Source organism: Callospermophilus lateralis, chromosome 3, assembly GCF_048772815.1.
Source record: "Callospermophilus lateralis isolate mCalLat2 chromosome 3, mCalLat2.hap1, whole genome shotgun sequence".
Lineage (NCBI taxonomy): Eukaryota > Metazoa > Chordata > Mammalia > Rodentia > Sciuridae > Callospermophilus > Callospermophilus lateralis.
In genome coordinates, this window is record NC_135307.1 from 15,689,038 (window position 1) to 15,707,915 (window position 18,878).

The following is an 18,878-nucleotide window of genomic DNA, read 5'->3' on the forward strand; positions in this document are numbered from 1 at the left end:
CAAACTTTGTCAGTGTGTTCTCAAATGTTTTAAATCACATAGGGATTAAGAAAAAAAAAATCTAGGCTAGACCAAAATGCTAAAAGTAGTTTTCATTGAAGAATTAAAAAAATTTTTTTCTTCTTCATAATTAAAAAATTATCATTTTCTATATCAACCAGGGATTACTTTTATAATCAGGAAAAATAAAAATAAGACCATGGAGCCCATTGTAACAATTTCTTGCTTTTGTCTTAAGCAGAAAGGTTGCCTTACAGCTTACGATCTATATGGTACAGCCAAATTGACTATATGTGTTTACACATATTGGTCAATGTTATAAAGTTTTGAGGTCTGTTAAAATCTGTAGCTTATTGATGTTGACAAAAAAGTAAAATAACGATTATAGTTGCTGAGCGACTTGTTTGCTGGGTTCAATAAAGATGGTTTCTTATAAAATAAATCCCTTACCCCAAGATTAAGAACTTGCACTGTTAAAACACTTGATAACTTACATGTTATTACTCTCTCCTTTCTTCTAGATAGAAGCAGATTCTGTGATGTCTTCAAAGAATTCCAGTACTTCTGGTAATATAAATGTTAATTTTAGTTTTAGTACCTTTATTTAGTGACTCACAAAACTAAAATTAAAGACAAGAAAAAAATAGGTACTATGTGTTGTGTTAAGCACATCTTTATTTTATTTCACTCAAAAGAAAGTTTTGGGTTTTTAGATTTGATTAATTAGTTTAAAACTAAGATGTGTTTACAGTAGGAAAAATTAAGCCATTGAAAAGCATAAAGACAAAAGTGTCACTCTTAATATTTTTTGAGCAACTGGGTGAATGGAGGTGACTCTGAATGGGAAGACTGGGTGAGAGTGTTTGGGGTGGGGGGAGACTAGAAGTCCAATTTTTGTTATGTTAAGTTTGAGAGATTTCAATCCATTATGTCAAAATAAATTGGGTCTGTATGAATATGGAACTCAGAGGAAAAATGTGGACTAAAGAAATAAATTTGGTAGTCATCAGCATGTAGATGGTTTTTAAATTATGGAATGGATGAGACTGAGAGAGATAGGGGGAAGGACTGAGAACCTTAGGAACTGTAACTAATAGCACTCAGAGGATGAGGAAGAGACTAGGTGACTTAGGAATGGCAGTGGGTGGAAAGAAAATCAGCAGTATTTGATCAAAACCCAGGGAAGTGGCTGTTCTAGTGGAGAAACTATGGTCACCATTACCAATGCTACTGAAAGGTCAAGTAGCTTAAGAACTGAAGGGTATCTGTTGGAGGTGGTAACCTGGAAGTGTTGGTTACATCAGCAAGAGGAATTTCAACATGTGGTGACGGCTGGAGGCCAGGCTAGAGTGGGTTGAGGATAAATGGAGAGTGATAAAAAGTGACAACAAATAGGTAAGTTTTTCAGTAAGTCTGGAATGGCTGTAGATATTTTATTTGTTTTTTAAAAAAAATATATTTTTAATTGTAGATGAACATAATACCTTTATTTTATTCATTTATTTTTACGTGATGCTGAGGATCAAACCCAGTGCCTCACACATGCTAGGCAAGCGTTCTACCACTGAGCCACAACCCCAGCCCTTATTTGCTTTTTTATTTGTTTGGTTTTTTAAAAAGTAAGAACAGGTTTTTAAGCTTAACAGAATGATTTAGTGAAGAAGAATAAGAGAGATAAGAGAGTGAAACCGTTTATGTGAAGGGGATAGGATCCAGAATGTCTGGAATGGCTTTTCAGTAATGACCTGCATGTGGAAATAAAGCTTACACAGAGTTGCAAAATAAAAGCAATAGAGTATACCTGTGCACTCTACCCAGATTCACTTAATGTTAGTGTTTTCCCCACCTTCATCCTCATCCACAGTCCATAGTGTGCATAATTCTGCATACTTATCTACTTCATAAGTTTATATCAATGCTCCATTTAAATCTAATTTACCATCTATAGTCTATTGTTGTCAGTTGTTCTGGTTACATTATTCCCCCTTTACTCTAGGAATTAGTTTTTGGTTTTATATCTCTTTAGCCTTCTTTAATTTGAAATGTCTCTGCAGTCTTTTTGTTTTCCCTTTTTGCTTTTCTTATAACATAGATATTTTTGTAGAACACAGTATGCCCCTTACCTTTTTGTCTTTATTTTTAAAGAACATTCCTCATTTTGCTCAGTTCGTATACTTTGTGATTAGACTGGGATCTTGCCTTCCTGGCCAGAATACTCTTTAGATGAATTGCTTTTCTTCTGGGTACTCATCTGAAGGCATATAGTATCCATTTGTGTCTCAAAGATGACATTCATTTCATCACCAGTCAAGATGTTGTTTAATTTCTCCATTGTGTCATTTATTTTTTATTGTCTTCCATTGCAACTAATTGGTAATCTGTGGAAAGACACTTTTAAGTCAATGCAAATATTCTTCTTCTTGTCAGAATTTCTCCCTAGATTTGATATCCATTTATTATTCTTGTCCATTCTAGTTTTGCCGTAACAGTTGGAAAATAATGATTTTTCTTCTCCCAAAGCCTCCTTCTATCAGCCCTTGACATTCTACTATCAAGAAACTTCTTTATCTGTCTCTCTGTTATCAGTGTGGACTAGTGGATTTCTATGTTTTTAATAATTTATAACTCATTACTGTATTTAATTATTTTAGTGCTCACTTCTCACAGATTTGACCAGTGAGTGCTCCTTAAGCTGGCTCCTGTGTGTGTTTGACTGGTTTGGCATTTTCTTTCTTTTTAAAAGTCTTTATAATAAATGTTAGATTTATAGAAGAGTTTTAGAGGTAGTACAGAGAGAGTGCCTGTCTACCTTTTATCCAGTCAGAAGAAGGATTGAGAGATGGAAAACATTTAAAAAGGTCCTAATCAAACTTTAAAAGATAAAAACTAGTGAATTTGAAAACAATAGAAACGAACATGAAACACAAAGAGGAAAGAAAAAACTTAATAAATAGCAGTGAGCGGAATGACTTCAGGGAGCCAAATTGCACAAATATAAGTGCAATTGGAACTCCCATTGGAAAGGAGAGAGAGAGGTAGGGTCAGAAAAACATAGTTAAGTAAAAGGAAGGTTTTTCTAAAGTAAGTAAAGCTATAAACTTCAGATTCAGTGAAACTCAATCACAAGAAACTTGGGGGAAAAAAACTATACCCAGTCACATAATAATAAAATAACTTACAACCAATGATAATGTTAAAAAAAAAAAAAAAAAGAACTACTTTATATAAAGAGGAACAAAGTTGACAGCAGACTTTTTATAGGAAATTATTTAAGTCAGGAGACAATAGAGGTTAAAAAAAATAAAAGAACCTAGAATTCTGTGCCAAACAAAATATCTTTCAAAAATGAAAGTAAAATCAAGACTTTCAGGGCTTGGTGCAATTCAGTGTCCCAGCACTGCTTTAAAAAATAATTAAGACTTTAAGCTTTATATGCTGAATTTGTCAAGAGGAGATTTACTTTACAAGAGATATTAAAGGAAATCATGTAGGCAGAAGAAAGCAGTACCAGATGGAATTCTGGATCTACCCCAAGGAATGAAGAGCACCAGATATAGTAACTATGTGGTTAAATATAAAGTACTTTTTACTATTTAAATATCTTCAGAAGATAATTGACCAATTAAAGCAAAAATAATCATGAATTATGGAGTTCATAATGTTTAAATTAATGATGATAATATCACAAATACCAGTGGACAAATAAATAATGTTGAAAATGTGGGTACAACACAATAATACTGGGTAACTTTAACATGCCTCTGTCACCCCTGGATAAATCCTCCAAACAAAACCTAAATAAAGAAGCTATGGAAGTAAAAAATACAATTGATGGGGCTGGGGTTGTGGCTCAGCAGTAGAGCGTTCACCTAGCACGTGTAAGGCGCTAGGTTTGATACTCAGCACCATAAATAAATAAATAAATAAATGTATTATGTCCAATTACAACTAAAAAAGTTTTTAAAAAATACAATTGATAATTTAGACTTAACAAACATATATAGAATATTTCATCCATCAATGACTAAATACGCTTGCTTCTCAGCAGCACACAGATCCTTCTCTAATATAGATATGTAAGCTATCACATATGTTGGCATATAATTGTAATATTACCTTAATGTAATTTTAGCATTGGTATGGTTATTTTGATAGCTCCCTTTCCATTGATATTAATTTTTGTGTTCTTGCTTTTTTCTTGATTAGACTTGTTTATTTTTATCAAATTTTAATTATTTCTTTATTTCATATATTTCTGCTCCTACTCTTATTTTTTCCGCCCACACAATTTGAAAATAATTTGTTATTCTAGCTTTTTTCTGATACAAGTACTTTAAGTTTTAAATGTGCATCTGAGTACTGTTTCATCCCAGAGATCCTGATATTTTAAGTTTTTGTTATCACTTAGTTCAAAGCACTTTTTATTTATTTTCTTCCTTGACCTCTAAAATATTTATAAATGTGCCATTCATTTTGAAATAGTTTATGTGGGGGTGGGGTTCTATATATCTTAAGGTGATTGATTTCTAATGTAATAAATCATGCAGGAAACAGTTTGCATGATTTCAAATTTAAAAAATTAATGGAAATCCTTTTTACATTGATTATAGTGGTTACATACAAGTCAAAACTGATCAAACTGCATACTTAAAATATGTGAATTTTACTGTGCTTCAATTTTACCTCAATAAAGCTATGGGGGGAGAAAAGAGAAAATGGAATACAGATGTTTATTGTATACCTGAGTGGTGTTAATATCACTTGAGAATAGTTACATTTTGAAGATGTGGCTCCTAATAAAGTAGCCAATAAGAGAATACAGCAGAGTTTAAGACAGAAAAGGAAATAAAATGAAATAAAATATTTTATTCAAGAGAAGGGCTCTTTCCCATCTTGTAAGATGGTATGTGAAAAGGTTGAGAAGCCAGACACTAAGGAGAAGAAATATGGAGCCCAGAAGGCTGATGCTGTTGGCAAGGTTAAAAAGGGAGAACCTTCAGACGAGAAACCCAAGAAAGGGAAGCTCCTCTGCAGCCGAAACCCAGTCCTGGGAGGAACTGGCAGATACTCCAGGTCTGCTGTGTATTCCTGAAAGCCCATGTACAAGAGGAAGTACTCAGCTGCTAAGTCCAAGGCTGAAAAGGAGAAGGTTCTTGCTTCCAGTCAATGGTGACAAGAACCGTGGTTCCAGGGTGGTTAAGCTTCCCAAAATGGCACACCTGACTGAAGATGTGCCACAAAAGCTGTTGAGCCACCACAAGAAACCCCCAGTCAGCATGTGGGAAACTGGGAGCCAGCACCACTCCTGGACAATCTTGATCATCCTCACTGGGCGCTGCAGAGGCCAGAGTGGTTTTCCTGAAGCACCTGAGTAGTGGCTTGCTATTTGTGATGAGACTTCTTTTCCTCAATCAAGTTCCTCTGCGGAGAACACACCAGAAATTTGTTATTGCCACCTCTTCAAAGATTGATATCAGCAACGAGAAAATCCCAAACACCTCACTGATGCTTACTTCAAGAAGAAGTGTGGAAGCCCAGATACAATGAAGGTGCAATCTTCAACACAGACAAGCAAAAGACAAGATTATAGAGCAGCGCAGAAAGTTGTGGACTCACAAATTTTACCCCAAATCTAAGCCATATTCCTCAGCTCCAGGGCCACATGTGATCCATTGTGGGTTTATCCTTAAAAATTTGTGTTCTAAACTTTTTACCAAGAACCTAATTAAATAACTGAAATATTAAAAAAAAGAAGATAGGAACTAAGAATAGATGGAAATAGACAAATAAAGACAAATAGCAATATAATAGAATAATACCTAACCACATATACTATTTTTATTACATGGAAATGGTCTCAACAGTTGAATTAAAAGGCAGATACTGTCAAGTTGGACAAAAAAAAGTAGGACCTGTGTTGCCTGCAAGAAGCCTACTTTAAATATAAAGGCACATAAAGGTCAAAAATAAAAGGGTGAAAAAATATATGTCATACTAACTCTGATCAAAGGAAAGCTCAAGTAGGTATGTTAATATCAGATGAAGTTGACTTCAGGAAAGGGAATAGTACCAGGGATAGGGAGAGTCATTTCATAAAGATAAAGTGTCAATTCATCAAGAGGATTAAACAGTTCTAAACCTTTATATCTCTAATAATGAAAATTCAGAATACATGAAACAAAAACTGAGAAGAAAAATTGGACAAATCCGTAACAATAGTAGGAGATAGCAACATTTCTATCAATAATAAAGCAGTTAGACATAAAATCATTAAGTCCATAGAAGACTTGAACAAGACTGACAAGTTTCCCTTTCAACATCAGAACACATTCTCTTTTTAAAAATTTTTTTTAGTTGTGCATGGACACAATTCCTTTATTTATTTTTATGTGGTGCTGAGGATCGGACCCAGTGCCTCACACATGCTAGGCAAGTACTCTACCACTGAGCTATGTACAGCTCCAGCCCCGAGAACACATTCTCTTTAAGTCCACACAGTCATAAGTTTGATCATAAGCTGATCCATTAAATATAAATGTGGATATTTGGTGAGTAGCATATTTCTAAAAACTCATACGTCAAAAAAAGTCAAAAGGCAAAAATTAGAAAGTTCTTTGACTTAAAATGAAAAGTCAACATTTTTCAAATGTTATGGGATGCCTTAAAAATAGGACTTGGAAAGTCATAACACTAATAATTTCTGAGACACTGGTTATCTATATCCGGAATGAGAGATGATATTGTGAATTCCACAGTTATTTAAAGGAAATGGCATTATGAACAACTGTATGTCAACAATTTGACAACTTAGATGAAATGACCAGATTTCTTGAAAGATTAAAAATGACTAGAGCTCACTCAAGGAGAAATAAGTAACCTGGGTAGTTCTATCTCTATAAAAAGAAATTTAATTTGTAGTTAAAACCCTTTCCACAAAGAAGACTCTAGGACCAAGTGACTTTACTGGAGAATTCTACCAAATACAAAAGGAAAAATAATACTAACAGTGTTTCAAAACCTTTGATTCACATTTTCTGTTGTCTCTCTTCTAAACATTTATTAAATCTGGGTGCTGTTTCTCTGGGTATTTGTTACAATTATTATCTCTGCTTTTGCATATTGTGAAATTTTATATTTAAAATATTAAATGTAAAAAGCAGTGATGATGTTTTCTGCACATAATACTTTTTTGTTTTGTATATAATGAGTACTACAAGTTATAGTTTCTTTCACTTAGTCTTGTGTTGTTAACAATTGGGAATCTTGTTTTGGCAAATTTTATGTAAATATTAGTTGCATAGATTATATTTGCTGATGGAGGGATCATTGAAAACTTAATGTCAGCCTTGTTTCTTTACTAAATGACCATTTCACTTACTATGTCAAAGTCACTTTTCTATTGCATGAAACATGGTGGCATGATATATTTTTAAAAAATATTTTTTTAGTTGTAGTTGGACACTGTACTTTTATTTGTTTATTTTTATAGTGCTGAGGATCAAACCCAGTGTCTCGCACATGCTAGGCAAGCACTCTGCCACTGAGTCACAACCCCAGCACCAGCAAGATATTTTTAATCTGGTTAAATATTACTTCATGTCTAATATATCAGATGGTAGGATATCTTATTGTATTTAAATTGGAAATTCATTATGTTTGTATACAAGTTTAGAGATCCTATATGATATGACTTTTATAATATTATTACTAGAAGAACATGTTTTGGACATAATCCCTAATTTCTCCAAACTTTGAATTTACTGAAAATTTTGATACCTTCAAATATTCAAAATATTTGATGTTCAGTTAGTTTTAACATCTTTGTGAATTATTTTCTACATTTTTTCCATGGTGTTTGTATGTGAGTATTTCCAGTCTACAAGGAGTTCTGACTTCTGCAGAAGAATTTCCCACATTCTTCATGTTGATAGGGTTTCGATTTTTAGGAGCCCTTCTCCTGCTTGTTATATGGTATTTCTCTGTTGGTGACTTCTCTGATGTGTTGCTGAAGGCACCCACCTTATCATTATTCTCAAAGATTTTCTTTCTTATTTATGATTTCTTTCTTTCTTATTTCTTTCTGATTTTGAATTAAGGATTTCATTCAACACTGAAGATCTTTTTTCCTTAACTCTGGAAGAGTTAATATGAAGGTTAACTCTCCTTTCCTTAGTTCTCTGCTGTGCAGAAAGGAGTGAGTCCTGGAAGAAAGAGTTCCTCCATTCTTTACCCATGTGAGTCTCTGATGTAAAGGTTGATTCCCTTCAGAACTTTCCCCCCATTCAATCTATTCATAGATCTCCTCATCACATATATACTCTTATGTTTAGTAAGACATGACTTCGTGAACATGCTTTCCCACACATATTGTGTTCACCCAGTTTTCCTCTGGGATGAACTCTGAAGGGTCAAATTTGGCAGAAGTTTTCTCATCTTTGTTGTTTTCCAAAAGCTTCTCCTATGCATGAGTGTTCTGATGTAAGGGCTGATTCTTGGGGACTGAGTGTTCCAGGTATGCCGCTGATATTTCTTTTTCTTTTTTTTTTTTTTTTACAAAATTCCCCTGCATTTCTTTTTTCTTATATTGGAGAAAGGTTTGACTAGTAGCCGAAGACAGCTGACGTTCAAGAAATTCACAAAGTCTCCTCTCCTTTGAGAGTTCTCAGCTTTTATTTTGCTGTCCTGCAGAACTATTTCTGACATTCACTGCACTCATCCAGCTTCCTTTTGATGAGTTCCCAGTCAAGACACCTCTCTACGTTTGGTATGTTCATGTGATTTCTCCCATGCCCGGGTTCTCTTACATATAACGAATACTGCGTTATTATGGAACATTTTCTCAGATTCATCATGGCCAAAGGATTGCTTCATCTGGTTTTTTTGTTTTTTTGTTTTTTTTTTTTTGCACCAGCAATAATCTTCCTGTGGCTGAGGGCTTTCTGACTTTGAAGACATGCTCAGGGACCTGCTCCTTCCCACATTTTCTTGCATTTAGTATCAAAGAACAACTCTCACATCCATTTCTCAATTAGATCATTATGATGCTTCCTTTCTCAGCATCTTTTGCGAATAATTAATTTTAAAATAGATTTCAAAAGGTTAAAAAGTAAATAATTCAGGGGCACTATCAGAAGAAGGATTAGTTTGGAGGAATGAGATCAAATGTTTATGCTTAGTGCCTTGTTCTAGAAACACTGTGAAAGGACCTGCCGTATGTATAACCTTGCAGACTTTTCCATTTTAATCTTGATTAACTTTCTTAAAGCATCACTTCCAGGTTAAAGGAACAGCTTTATGACCAGGGCATTAACTTTCCAACTAGCTTTAATTCACATTGACTTAATGGGGAGCCCAAGACCACAAACATTCAAGCAAACAGTTAAATAGCCATCCAGCAGTGAATCGTCACTGACTTCTGCTGCTAACGTGAATTTTTTTCTATTAGAACCCTTCAATCCTGAACCAATTTCAGACATGGACTTCATCTCTTCCATATGAGTGACATGAGTTACATTTACATCATGTTTCTCTCGAAGAAGAGGGTTCATGCACAGGTTATGTTTCTTCAAACATTTTCTTTCTCCTTAATGTTTTGATTTTGGAGAAAAAGTGAAATGTTGGTCTTGGCCTCCTGGAAGCTAATCATTTTGGTAATAAACTTTCCAAGGTTCTTCTGGTATCTGTGACTTGGGAATTCTGCTCTCCACAGCTGATCTTACCTCAAGACAAGGTCAGGCCTGGTGTCTGGGTAGGGCTGCATGGTGCATGGGTGAGGTGCAGACCCATGTCTTGGGTTGACCTTGACTGAGCTGCTGTTAGGCCAGGGCAGTGTCCTGAAGATGCACATACTTTACTCTGGGTTTAGGACAGTACCTCAGTACCCAGGTCCTGCTTCTCAGGTGCTTGTCCTCTCAGAAGTACATCATTTCTATACAGGTTTCTTCTGAAAATTAAGAGTTAAAAATTACGTCAGAGCTATTAGAAATATGAGTAGAATGTGTGTAAGAAAAGTACATGCTGAGAGATTCTTAGGGTAGCCAGCAGTAGCCGAAGAAGTGCTACTCATTTTTTAATTTGAGAAAAAGTGAAATGTTGGTCTTGGCCTCCAAGTGAGTGTCAGCAAAAACTGTTTAGGGTAGCCAGGAACAAGGAAATATATTAATGGAATAAAAAAATAATCCATCCACTTATTTAAGGAAGCAACAGATTGCTGTTGAGAGTGTTTTCAGAATACAGTATTGCTTCTTCTTTCAGAGAGTTTTATTACAATCCTTGTTCATAACTTCTGTTAAGTATAGAGAAAGAAGGGGCAGGGATATAGCTCAGTTGGTAGAGTACTTGCCTAATATTTGCAAGGCCCTGGGTTCAATCCCCAGCACCACAAAAAAAAAAAAAAAAAAGTACAACTAGAAGAGACCAAGGAAACAGTACATGCTGAGAGACTCTTAGGGTAGCCAGCAGTAGCCAAAGAAGTGCTACTCATTTTTTAATTACCTGTAGCCCAACAACCAAGTGAGTGTCAGCAAAAACTGTTTAGGATAGCTATGATCAAGGAACTATATTAATGGAATAAAAAAATAATCCATCCAAAAGGGGACAGATGTGTCCCCTGTTGAAAGTAAGGAAATGGGGCTCCAGAGAGGAATAATAAAAGCAAATAGAAGAATGATAAAAGAATATTTGCATGGCAGACTCTTTGTTTACAAAATTCTTTCAACTGTCATAAAAACATGTCTTGTTGTTATAAATATGAATTATAGCTGTCATTTCCTACCCATGTGCAGATCTGCGATGAGCATTGCAATGGAGATTATATTTAATACACTCTATACTTTGATGATTATCCACATTTGATAAGTTTTTTTAAATCCTGGAGAATAAAAAGGTTGAATAATTTGCCTAGAGTGGCACAGCCAGTTAGTAAGCAGCCGATCAGAGCCATTTGACCTCCAGCTTTACCTTCCTGACCTATTGATAGGCCCTTCACCTGATTTTTAATAATGTCATGGGTCATATTCGTAACTGTGACAGAATTGAGGCCAGCGTTCATTCCCCTAAGGAACTTAATTAATTAGCTGGTGAGTTGAAGTCAGGAGTGGGGACATACACAAATGGACAGTCAGCAGTTTCTATATAGTTGCTGGCAGCTGAGTTCAGATTTGGTTCTAAGCTACCTAGCATCCAGAACATGCAGGGAAACACAAGCAAGTACAGTAGTCAGAGTTCATACAATTAGCTCTTTTTTCTGGAGGGATGTAGTCTTCCCTGGCCTGTGACAGTTCTTCATGACGTCTTATGGGGAGAGAATGATGAATCGATACCAATTTCCCAAATGGTTCAATAAATGTAATAGTTTTGTAGGGCTTCCGTGTAGATCCATGTTTAAGACCAAAACCCATCAGGACAGTTCTGTGAAGGGCAAAGACCGGGTGCTTCAAGTGTGCAGATCTGGCTCTGTTATGGATAAATGGTAGGCATTTCATATGGATAAGGACAGCTAAGATTTATGCATCTCTTTCTCTATGCTAAATGCTGCAAGAAAGAACTGAGTGAGCATTGTTCCCCTGAATTGTCACACAGCTGTCTGAGTTATTATTTCAGATCGATCTAAAATATGCCCTAGGAAAAACTAGGACAAAATACCTCAGAATTTTGCTTTTACTAGATGATCAGATTGAGCAAAATTCTTTCCTGTTTCCTTGTATTATTGCTCTTTTAAAATAATCACATATTTTACTTTCATACTTAGAAAAGCAAAAGATTTCCAGGAACTTAATTTTAGCCTTCAACTTTGAATGATGGAAAAATCAAAGAGATTGATTCATCATAATGGTAATTATGGACTGTTTAACTCAGTCATGCTACTCAGTGTAAGTTCAATTGAAAAATAATTTGTGAATGAATAGGTTAATGGTCATCGTCTTGTATGCTTTTATTTATTACTGTCTTGTCTGACTTGTTAGTTGACTATTAAACATGTTATTTTCCTAAATTTAAATTTCCATTTGCTGATATTTTAGAGTCTATTTTAAAACACCTGTAGTTGAATATGTTTTGGGTTTTTTGGCTTCTACTTTCAGAGGAAAGGCCAAGGCGTAGCAAGGGTGAAGGTTTTCAGATTTCAGTTAGCATCTTAGTTCTTCTCTATAATCAGGAAACTCATACAAATTAAGGTTATTATATTCTGAAACTGTAATCATAGGGCCAATTTGTGGTTTCACCCAGAGAAATTCACACATAAATTTCATTATTTAGTTCTTCATTTAGAGAATGGCTAGTGCATTTCATTGCAAAGACAGGAATTAGGAAACACAGATACTGACCTGTGGACCATTTAAAAACATGGCTTGATAGAGAAGGTGAAAAAGTATTTTCAGTTCTTTAATGGGCAGATTTATTTGAATACTGTAGGCAAGAAAACTGGTAAGACTTTGGAGGAAGGCGATGCTCCATCCTAGACAGATGTGGGCCTAGGGCTGGACACTGGGGATAGGCAGGATTTGGAAAAGTGGCAAAGCCAAGAAGAGAACATGGTAAAAGAGAGAGAGACACCAGCCCCATTCCTCCTTCTGCTAGCTCCTGTGGCCTCTCTGCACTGCGGGGATTCAGCAGGGAACTCAGCAGGGATTCAGATGCCTCACCCACTCCACTGCCATAAAAAAAAAAAGCACTGGAGGTGGTAGAGACTGTCCTGAGTCATTATCACTCACAGTCTCCCACTGGCCATGGATCAAGCAGGTGAGTGCTCTGTCCTAAGGGCCCTTTCTGCACTTAGACCCTCTCTTAGACCACCCTCTTTCTCTCTTAGACCCTCTTACCCAACCATGTTGTCACTTGGTATCTGGCGTCTCTTCCTTCCACATCTCTCTCGCCTCCTACAGCACCCACCCTTTGTCTCCTCTTAGAGTTGCATACCTAAATCTGTGACTATGATGCTATTTTGTGGGGTACCAGGGATTGAATTCAGGAGCACTCGACCACTGAGCCACATCCCCAGCCCTGTTTGGTATTTTATTTAGAGACAGGGTCTCACTGAGTTGCTTAGTGCCTCTCTGTTGCTGAATCTGGCTTTGAACTCACGATCCTCCTGCTTCATCCTTCAGAGTTGCTGGGATTACAGGTGTGCATCAGTGCACCTGGCTGTGATGCTGTTAATAAAGCATCTGCCCCTAAGTATAGTTCCCTCCTTGGGATATCGTTACCTCCTGCAACATCAGGGAGAAGAGCAGATAACTATAAATTATGTTCAGCCGAATCCACTGACCTGATGGGACCGAGAATTGGGAAGGGGTTTAGGGCAAGTTTGCCAAGAAGGAAGGACGAGGTTTCAAATTCCAGAGCGAGATATCAGGGCTTTGCACTATTAACACCTAGAAACCTTGAAGTATTATGAGCAGGAGATGTATATAATAAAAAGGGTAATGGTTCCTGTCCATGTTTGATAGAAATAAGGTTTTATTGGTTCTGATATCTCTATTCAGCTGTCACCTGTTTTTACTCATTTTCCTCTCAATGATAGAGTAAAACTTGATTTTTTCCATTAAGGTAGATTCTTTCCCTTTATTCCCCTACTTTTCTGCAGGCAACTAGAAGAAAATATTAGTCTTCTGAATTTACTTATCCATCTGTGACAACTCATCATTGTCAATGTCACTTTCACTCTCTGTCCTTACAGTCTTTCTGTGTAAACACATTACAGCCCTTTCCCCCCATCATAGCCTCCAAAAGACATAATCTGTATTTTATTTCTCAAATTAGAGAAGGCCAGCATTATACATTTTAAAAGGCCACTTTGTTCTTTTACCCCACCCCCCCTTTTTTTAGACATTCTTAGTCCTTGGGAAAATTAATATATGGCCCAGGGAACACAAATCCCCCTTTGCTGTTAAATATGGGACAAGGCTTACAGTCCAGATAACCTGGCGTTTTTGTTGTTTTCTCCTTCACTCTCCTGGGTTTATTACAGTTTCTAATTTAAGCTCACCATGCTGGCCAGACTCTAGACTACTTCATTTTCAAGAGGATTTCTTGTTGTGCACTGAAACTTAGAACTGTGAACCACAAAAAAATATATATATAATGGAATTTTCAAGTAAAAATAATATATAGTATGATTGGACTTTATGAATATATTTGCTCCTGTGGTGAAAGATGATTACCCTCCTAGGAAATGGCTTAAAAACAAAATAAAAAAAGTAGAAAAAAGTAACAGTCCCAGGCTCTCTATATGGCATATCTATATCACATATATTAAGTAGTATGGAAAGTAAAACTTTAAAATGCTTGTATGTTTTCATTATAGAACATGAAAAGAGTCATTTTGCTAAGGATAATTTATAAAATGGAAGATGTTTTCTAGTTGTATGGGAAATGCACAGGCTTGTGGAGTCAGGTCCTCTTAGGATTTGGATCTTAGCCATTCCCCGAAGGCCCATGTGCTTTGGGCAAGTAGAGGAACCTTTAGGGGGTGTGGTCTCGTGGGAGGAAGTTGGGCCATTTTGGGTGTGCCTTTAAAGGGGACTTTGGGATTCTGTCTTGTCCGTCTGTGATGAGTTTCCTCTACCACATGCTGCCACCATCATGTACCCTGCTGCCACAGGCCGAAAGCCACAGGGCCATGTAACCAGGAACTGAAACTGTAAGCCAAAATACAACCTTTTTCTTTTTTGTTTATGTTAGGTATTTTTCACAGTGACAGAAAGCTGGCTGATACATTCTTAGCAGTCTTTAAGCTGTGGTCCTCAGCCCTGGGTCCTGTTAGGATACTCCTGGGAAAACAGTTGATCAGAGAAGTGCACTGAGCCCACCTCTCTTCAAATGGAATAGCCTTGCCTTCACGTCCTCTACACATCGGACTGTCCTGGTTTATAAAGAAGGACTTTCCTAAGAGGCATTAAAAAAACAAAAACAAAAAACCCAACCAAACAACAACAACAAAAAAAAAACAACAGTCTGCAAACCACTGATAGAGTCCAAATACACAGGCAATTTCACAACACCTTCTATAGACATTAATAAATGCAGGTAAACACCTAGATCTATGTGTTTTCTGATGATGTTGTGATCCTAATGTGTAAGTATTGTAAAATGTGTTTTAGTTAACTTATTAGAGGATTAGTGTACATAGAAGATGCAAGATTGTGTTTGAAATTAGAATTTCCTGAACATATTCTTTCACTCCGGGGTGGGGGGACACAGATAATGCATTTCTCATTGGGTATGAAATCTGATGTCAGTAGAATTACTGAAAGTCTTTGTGAAATGGTAATTTCAGGTTTGACTATTTTGACAGCAGGTGGAGCTAGTTGTAGCAATTCTATTTCTAGGCCATTTAAAAAGCAGCAAGATACATAAAACTTACATTAATGTGTTTGCGTTACAAAGCTGTAGGAATAGTAAATTATTAAGTATTAGCTTTGGAAAGCAATTGTATTATTACAACAACAGAGTCAAGCTGAATAAAAACTTCTGCATCTTTTTAGAAAAGGGGCTTGCATTTGGATGTGTTTTGCCTTGGAAGATGACATGAGGGCATGTGGAGAGGGGTGTGTTTACCCAGTGTAATATGTAATCGATGCCTTTGACCCCTAGATATTGACTTGAAAAAAGAAGTTATATGGCTCTGTGAGAAAATAGCATGAAAGAACGATTATACACACAGTTATTTGTGTTTCTCTTTTTAAGTGGTAATAAACAGAATTTAAATCCACATACATTTTCTCCTAGTAAAAACCGAAGAATATTTGATTTTTATTCTATGAGATTGTGGAGTAAAGACTTGAATGCTTTATAGCTCCAATACTGATGTGTCATCTGAACATGTAATTTAAAAGATAGCACCACTCATATGGTTCTGTTTTTCAAGTGAATCACACATTGAACCATGGAATGGAGCTCCCCCCCATCCTTTCTGTAAGTCAGATGCAATAATGAATAAAGGACAAATATTATGCATGCATTGCCTTTCTCTCTGAATTTTGTTTGTTTTTTTCACTAGGTCACTATGTATTAAAATAGAAGTTTTTCCAGTTAGAATGGCAATCATCAAGAATGCAAATAGTAGTAAATGACGGCAAGGATGCAGGGAAAAGGAACTCTCACAGGCTGCTGGTGGGAATGTAAATGAGTACAGCCATTATGGAAATCCGTATGGAGGTTCCTTAAAAAGCTAAAAATAGAACAGCCATATGATTCAGCTATACCACTCCTTGGTACTCATCCAAAAGAATTAAAGTCAGCTTACTTGAGAGACACCTGCATACCCATGTTTATGGCGACACAATTCACAATAGCCAAGTTATGGGATCAGTGCCTAAATGCCCATCAACAGATGAGTAGATAAAGAAAATATGGTATGTATACACAATGGAGTTTTACCCAGCCATAAAGAATGAAGTTATGTCATTTGCAGGAAAACTCTAATGGATCTGGAGATCGTAATTTTGAGTAAAATAAGTCAGAAAAGCGTCATTTGTTTTCTGTCATGTGACAGCAAGAGGGGAGAAAAGGACACCAGGCAGGTTGAAGGGAGCACATTAGGGCAGAGGAAGATTAGGGGAGGGAGGAAGGAAAGGGGGGAATGTGTTAGTGAAATTTATCAAAGGATGTTTTTTGTATGTATGAATATGCCCAATGAAACCTGCCATTCTGTATAATTAATATGCACCAATAAAGACAGGAGTTCTAAAATGACTGCCAATTTTGCTGGCTATGTGAATAAAAAGTGACCTACTTTGAGGCACTAGTTTACTGAGTTATAAGATGACTTAAAACAGGCATTTTAACTTTTTGGGGCAATCATCTAGAAAACAACTTTTTGGAAATCATCTAGAAAACATCTTCATGGTCGTTCATTCTTATTCATCACATTACTTTTCCAGCAAATGCGTGATGAATGCCTGTATATGAAGTCTAGACACCATGCTAAACTTGGGGCTGAAATTGTGAGCAATGCATACTGCATTCCCAGGAAGCAGACCTGTCTCCAAAAAAATTACCAAAGATTCTAATTAATTTGACAATTGTGTGTGAACACTGGACTGTCAGTCACAGCAAAGGGACCCAGTCAAGAGGAATTAGAGAAGACTTCTAAGAGGAGGCAGTGCTTGAATTTCATGTAGAAGGAGTTGTAAAAATTTACTAGGAGAAATAAAGAAGAAGGGACTTTCCAGATAGTGTGTTTACATGTGCAAAGTTACTGGGTGCTAAAAGCCTCTTTGGAGAGGTATAAAGGGTAAGATTGTGATGTATCTCATTGAACACGCCATCATCAGTGGATAAAGTTTTCATGAGTTTCAACAACTCTAGGTGCTATTTAAATAATTAGTTTTTGGAGTTTATGAAACTAAAGTTATAGATATGAACTTAAGGGAACATGCATTACCTGACTTCAGTTTTAACCTCAGCTAGCATTCTGAGGTATGTTCTCTGGTCACAGTGTGATTAGATGGAATGGAGCAGCATCAATCTCTAAGCAACTACTGGGGGAAAAAATGTTGCATATGCTGATTCAATGCAGTACTGTCAGCCCTCTGCATCCGCAGGTGCCAAGCTTCACTCATCCACAGATGGAAAAGATTTTTTAAAAATTGCATCTATATCAAACATGTGCAGACTTTTTTCCTGCCATTATTCCCTAAACAACACAGTAACAACTATTTATACAGAGCTTCCATTGTATTAGGTATTACAAGTAATCTAGAGATGACTTAAAGTATATGGAAGGATGTGCAGAGGATATATGCAAATACTGTGCCATTTTATATGAAGGACTTGAGCATCCTTGGATTGTGGTATCCTTGAGGGGTTCTGGAACCAGCCCCCGACAGATACCAAGGGATGATTATACGTAGGAATACCTGCCAGACGCTCCTCTAGGTGCTGGGACATGTGCCTTGTTGCCTAGAGGAAAGCCAGCTGCCGCCTCCACGTTTTCCTCCTCTTTGGCTCCAAAGCACTGAGCACTTCACACATCCTAACACAGCTCCTCATCTCACCCCAAAGCCTATCTTCCCTCGTCTTTTTATCTCTTTAAATGACTTCTCAAACTACCTAGCAGTCGGTCCAGAAGCTGCGGGTTATTCTTGACATCTTCTTTCTCACCTGCCACATCCGATTCATTATCAAGTCGTGTCATTTCTATTCTAGAACATTGTGGACACCTTCTCCTTGTGCCCACCAGAACCCCAACAACCACATCTCTTGCCAGTAGTCTCCTAACTGGTCTCCCTTTTTATATTTTTGCTTCTTCCCCAATCCTTTTTCCCAAGACAATACCCTGAAAGATCTTTTGAAAATATAAATGAGATCATATCACTTCTTAATTTAAATCTTTGACTGACTTTCTACTGCAGCCTAAATAAAATACAAATTATCTGCTGCTGCCCACAGGGCCTGTGGGAGTCCCTGCCCTGCCTCTCTCACCCACCTCGTCTTGCATTACTCTCTCTTGCTCACCATGGTCCAGGCAGGTGGCATCTTCTCATTTCCCCACCTGGCCAGCCCACCACCTTTGCACATGTTGTTTCCACTGCTTGAATGGCTCTTCGTCTCCTCCTTTAGCTAGCTGGTATCATTTCATGATCTTAGCTTAAATGTTTCTTCCTCTTGAGAGTTTTCTCCTCGACCAGAGTCTGTGCTATAAGAGGGTTCCTGGGACTCTCCTGACAACCTCCTGTTTCTTCCTGGTTGCTGCAATCTGCAATTATGTGTTTGCAGTTGAACCTGAATAATGGTGGTCTCTCCACTAAATAGTATTACCCTTGAAACTGGGGCCATGTCTGTTTTCTTCTCCCCTCTACTTCCAGAGCTTAATACAGTGCCTGGCACACAGTGGATCTTAAAAACTTGTCAAAGAGGGCTGGGGGCTGGGGTTGTGG

The 18,878-nt window shown here is 36.9% G+C and overlaps 1 protein-coding gene and 1 pseudogene across 3 annotated transcripts in view; both read left to right on the forward strand.

Annotated features, from left to right (window-relative positions):
- Efcab11 (EF-hand calcium binding domain 11) overlaps positions 1-18,878 on the forward strand; it is a 153,077-nt gene that overhangs the window by 4,067 nt on the left and 130,132 nt on the right. For all 3 annotated transcript variants that reach the window (XM_076848032.2, XM_076848035.2, XM_076848034.2), the window contains one exon: positions 522-567. In XM_076848032.2, coding sequence (XP_076704147.2) covers positions 522-567 — 46 coding nt within the window. The remainder of the gene's footprint in view (positions 1-521; positions 568-18,878) is intronic.
- LOC143393454 (large ribosomal subunit protein eL6 pseudogene) lies at positions 4,901-5,690 on the forward strand (annotated as a pseudogene).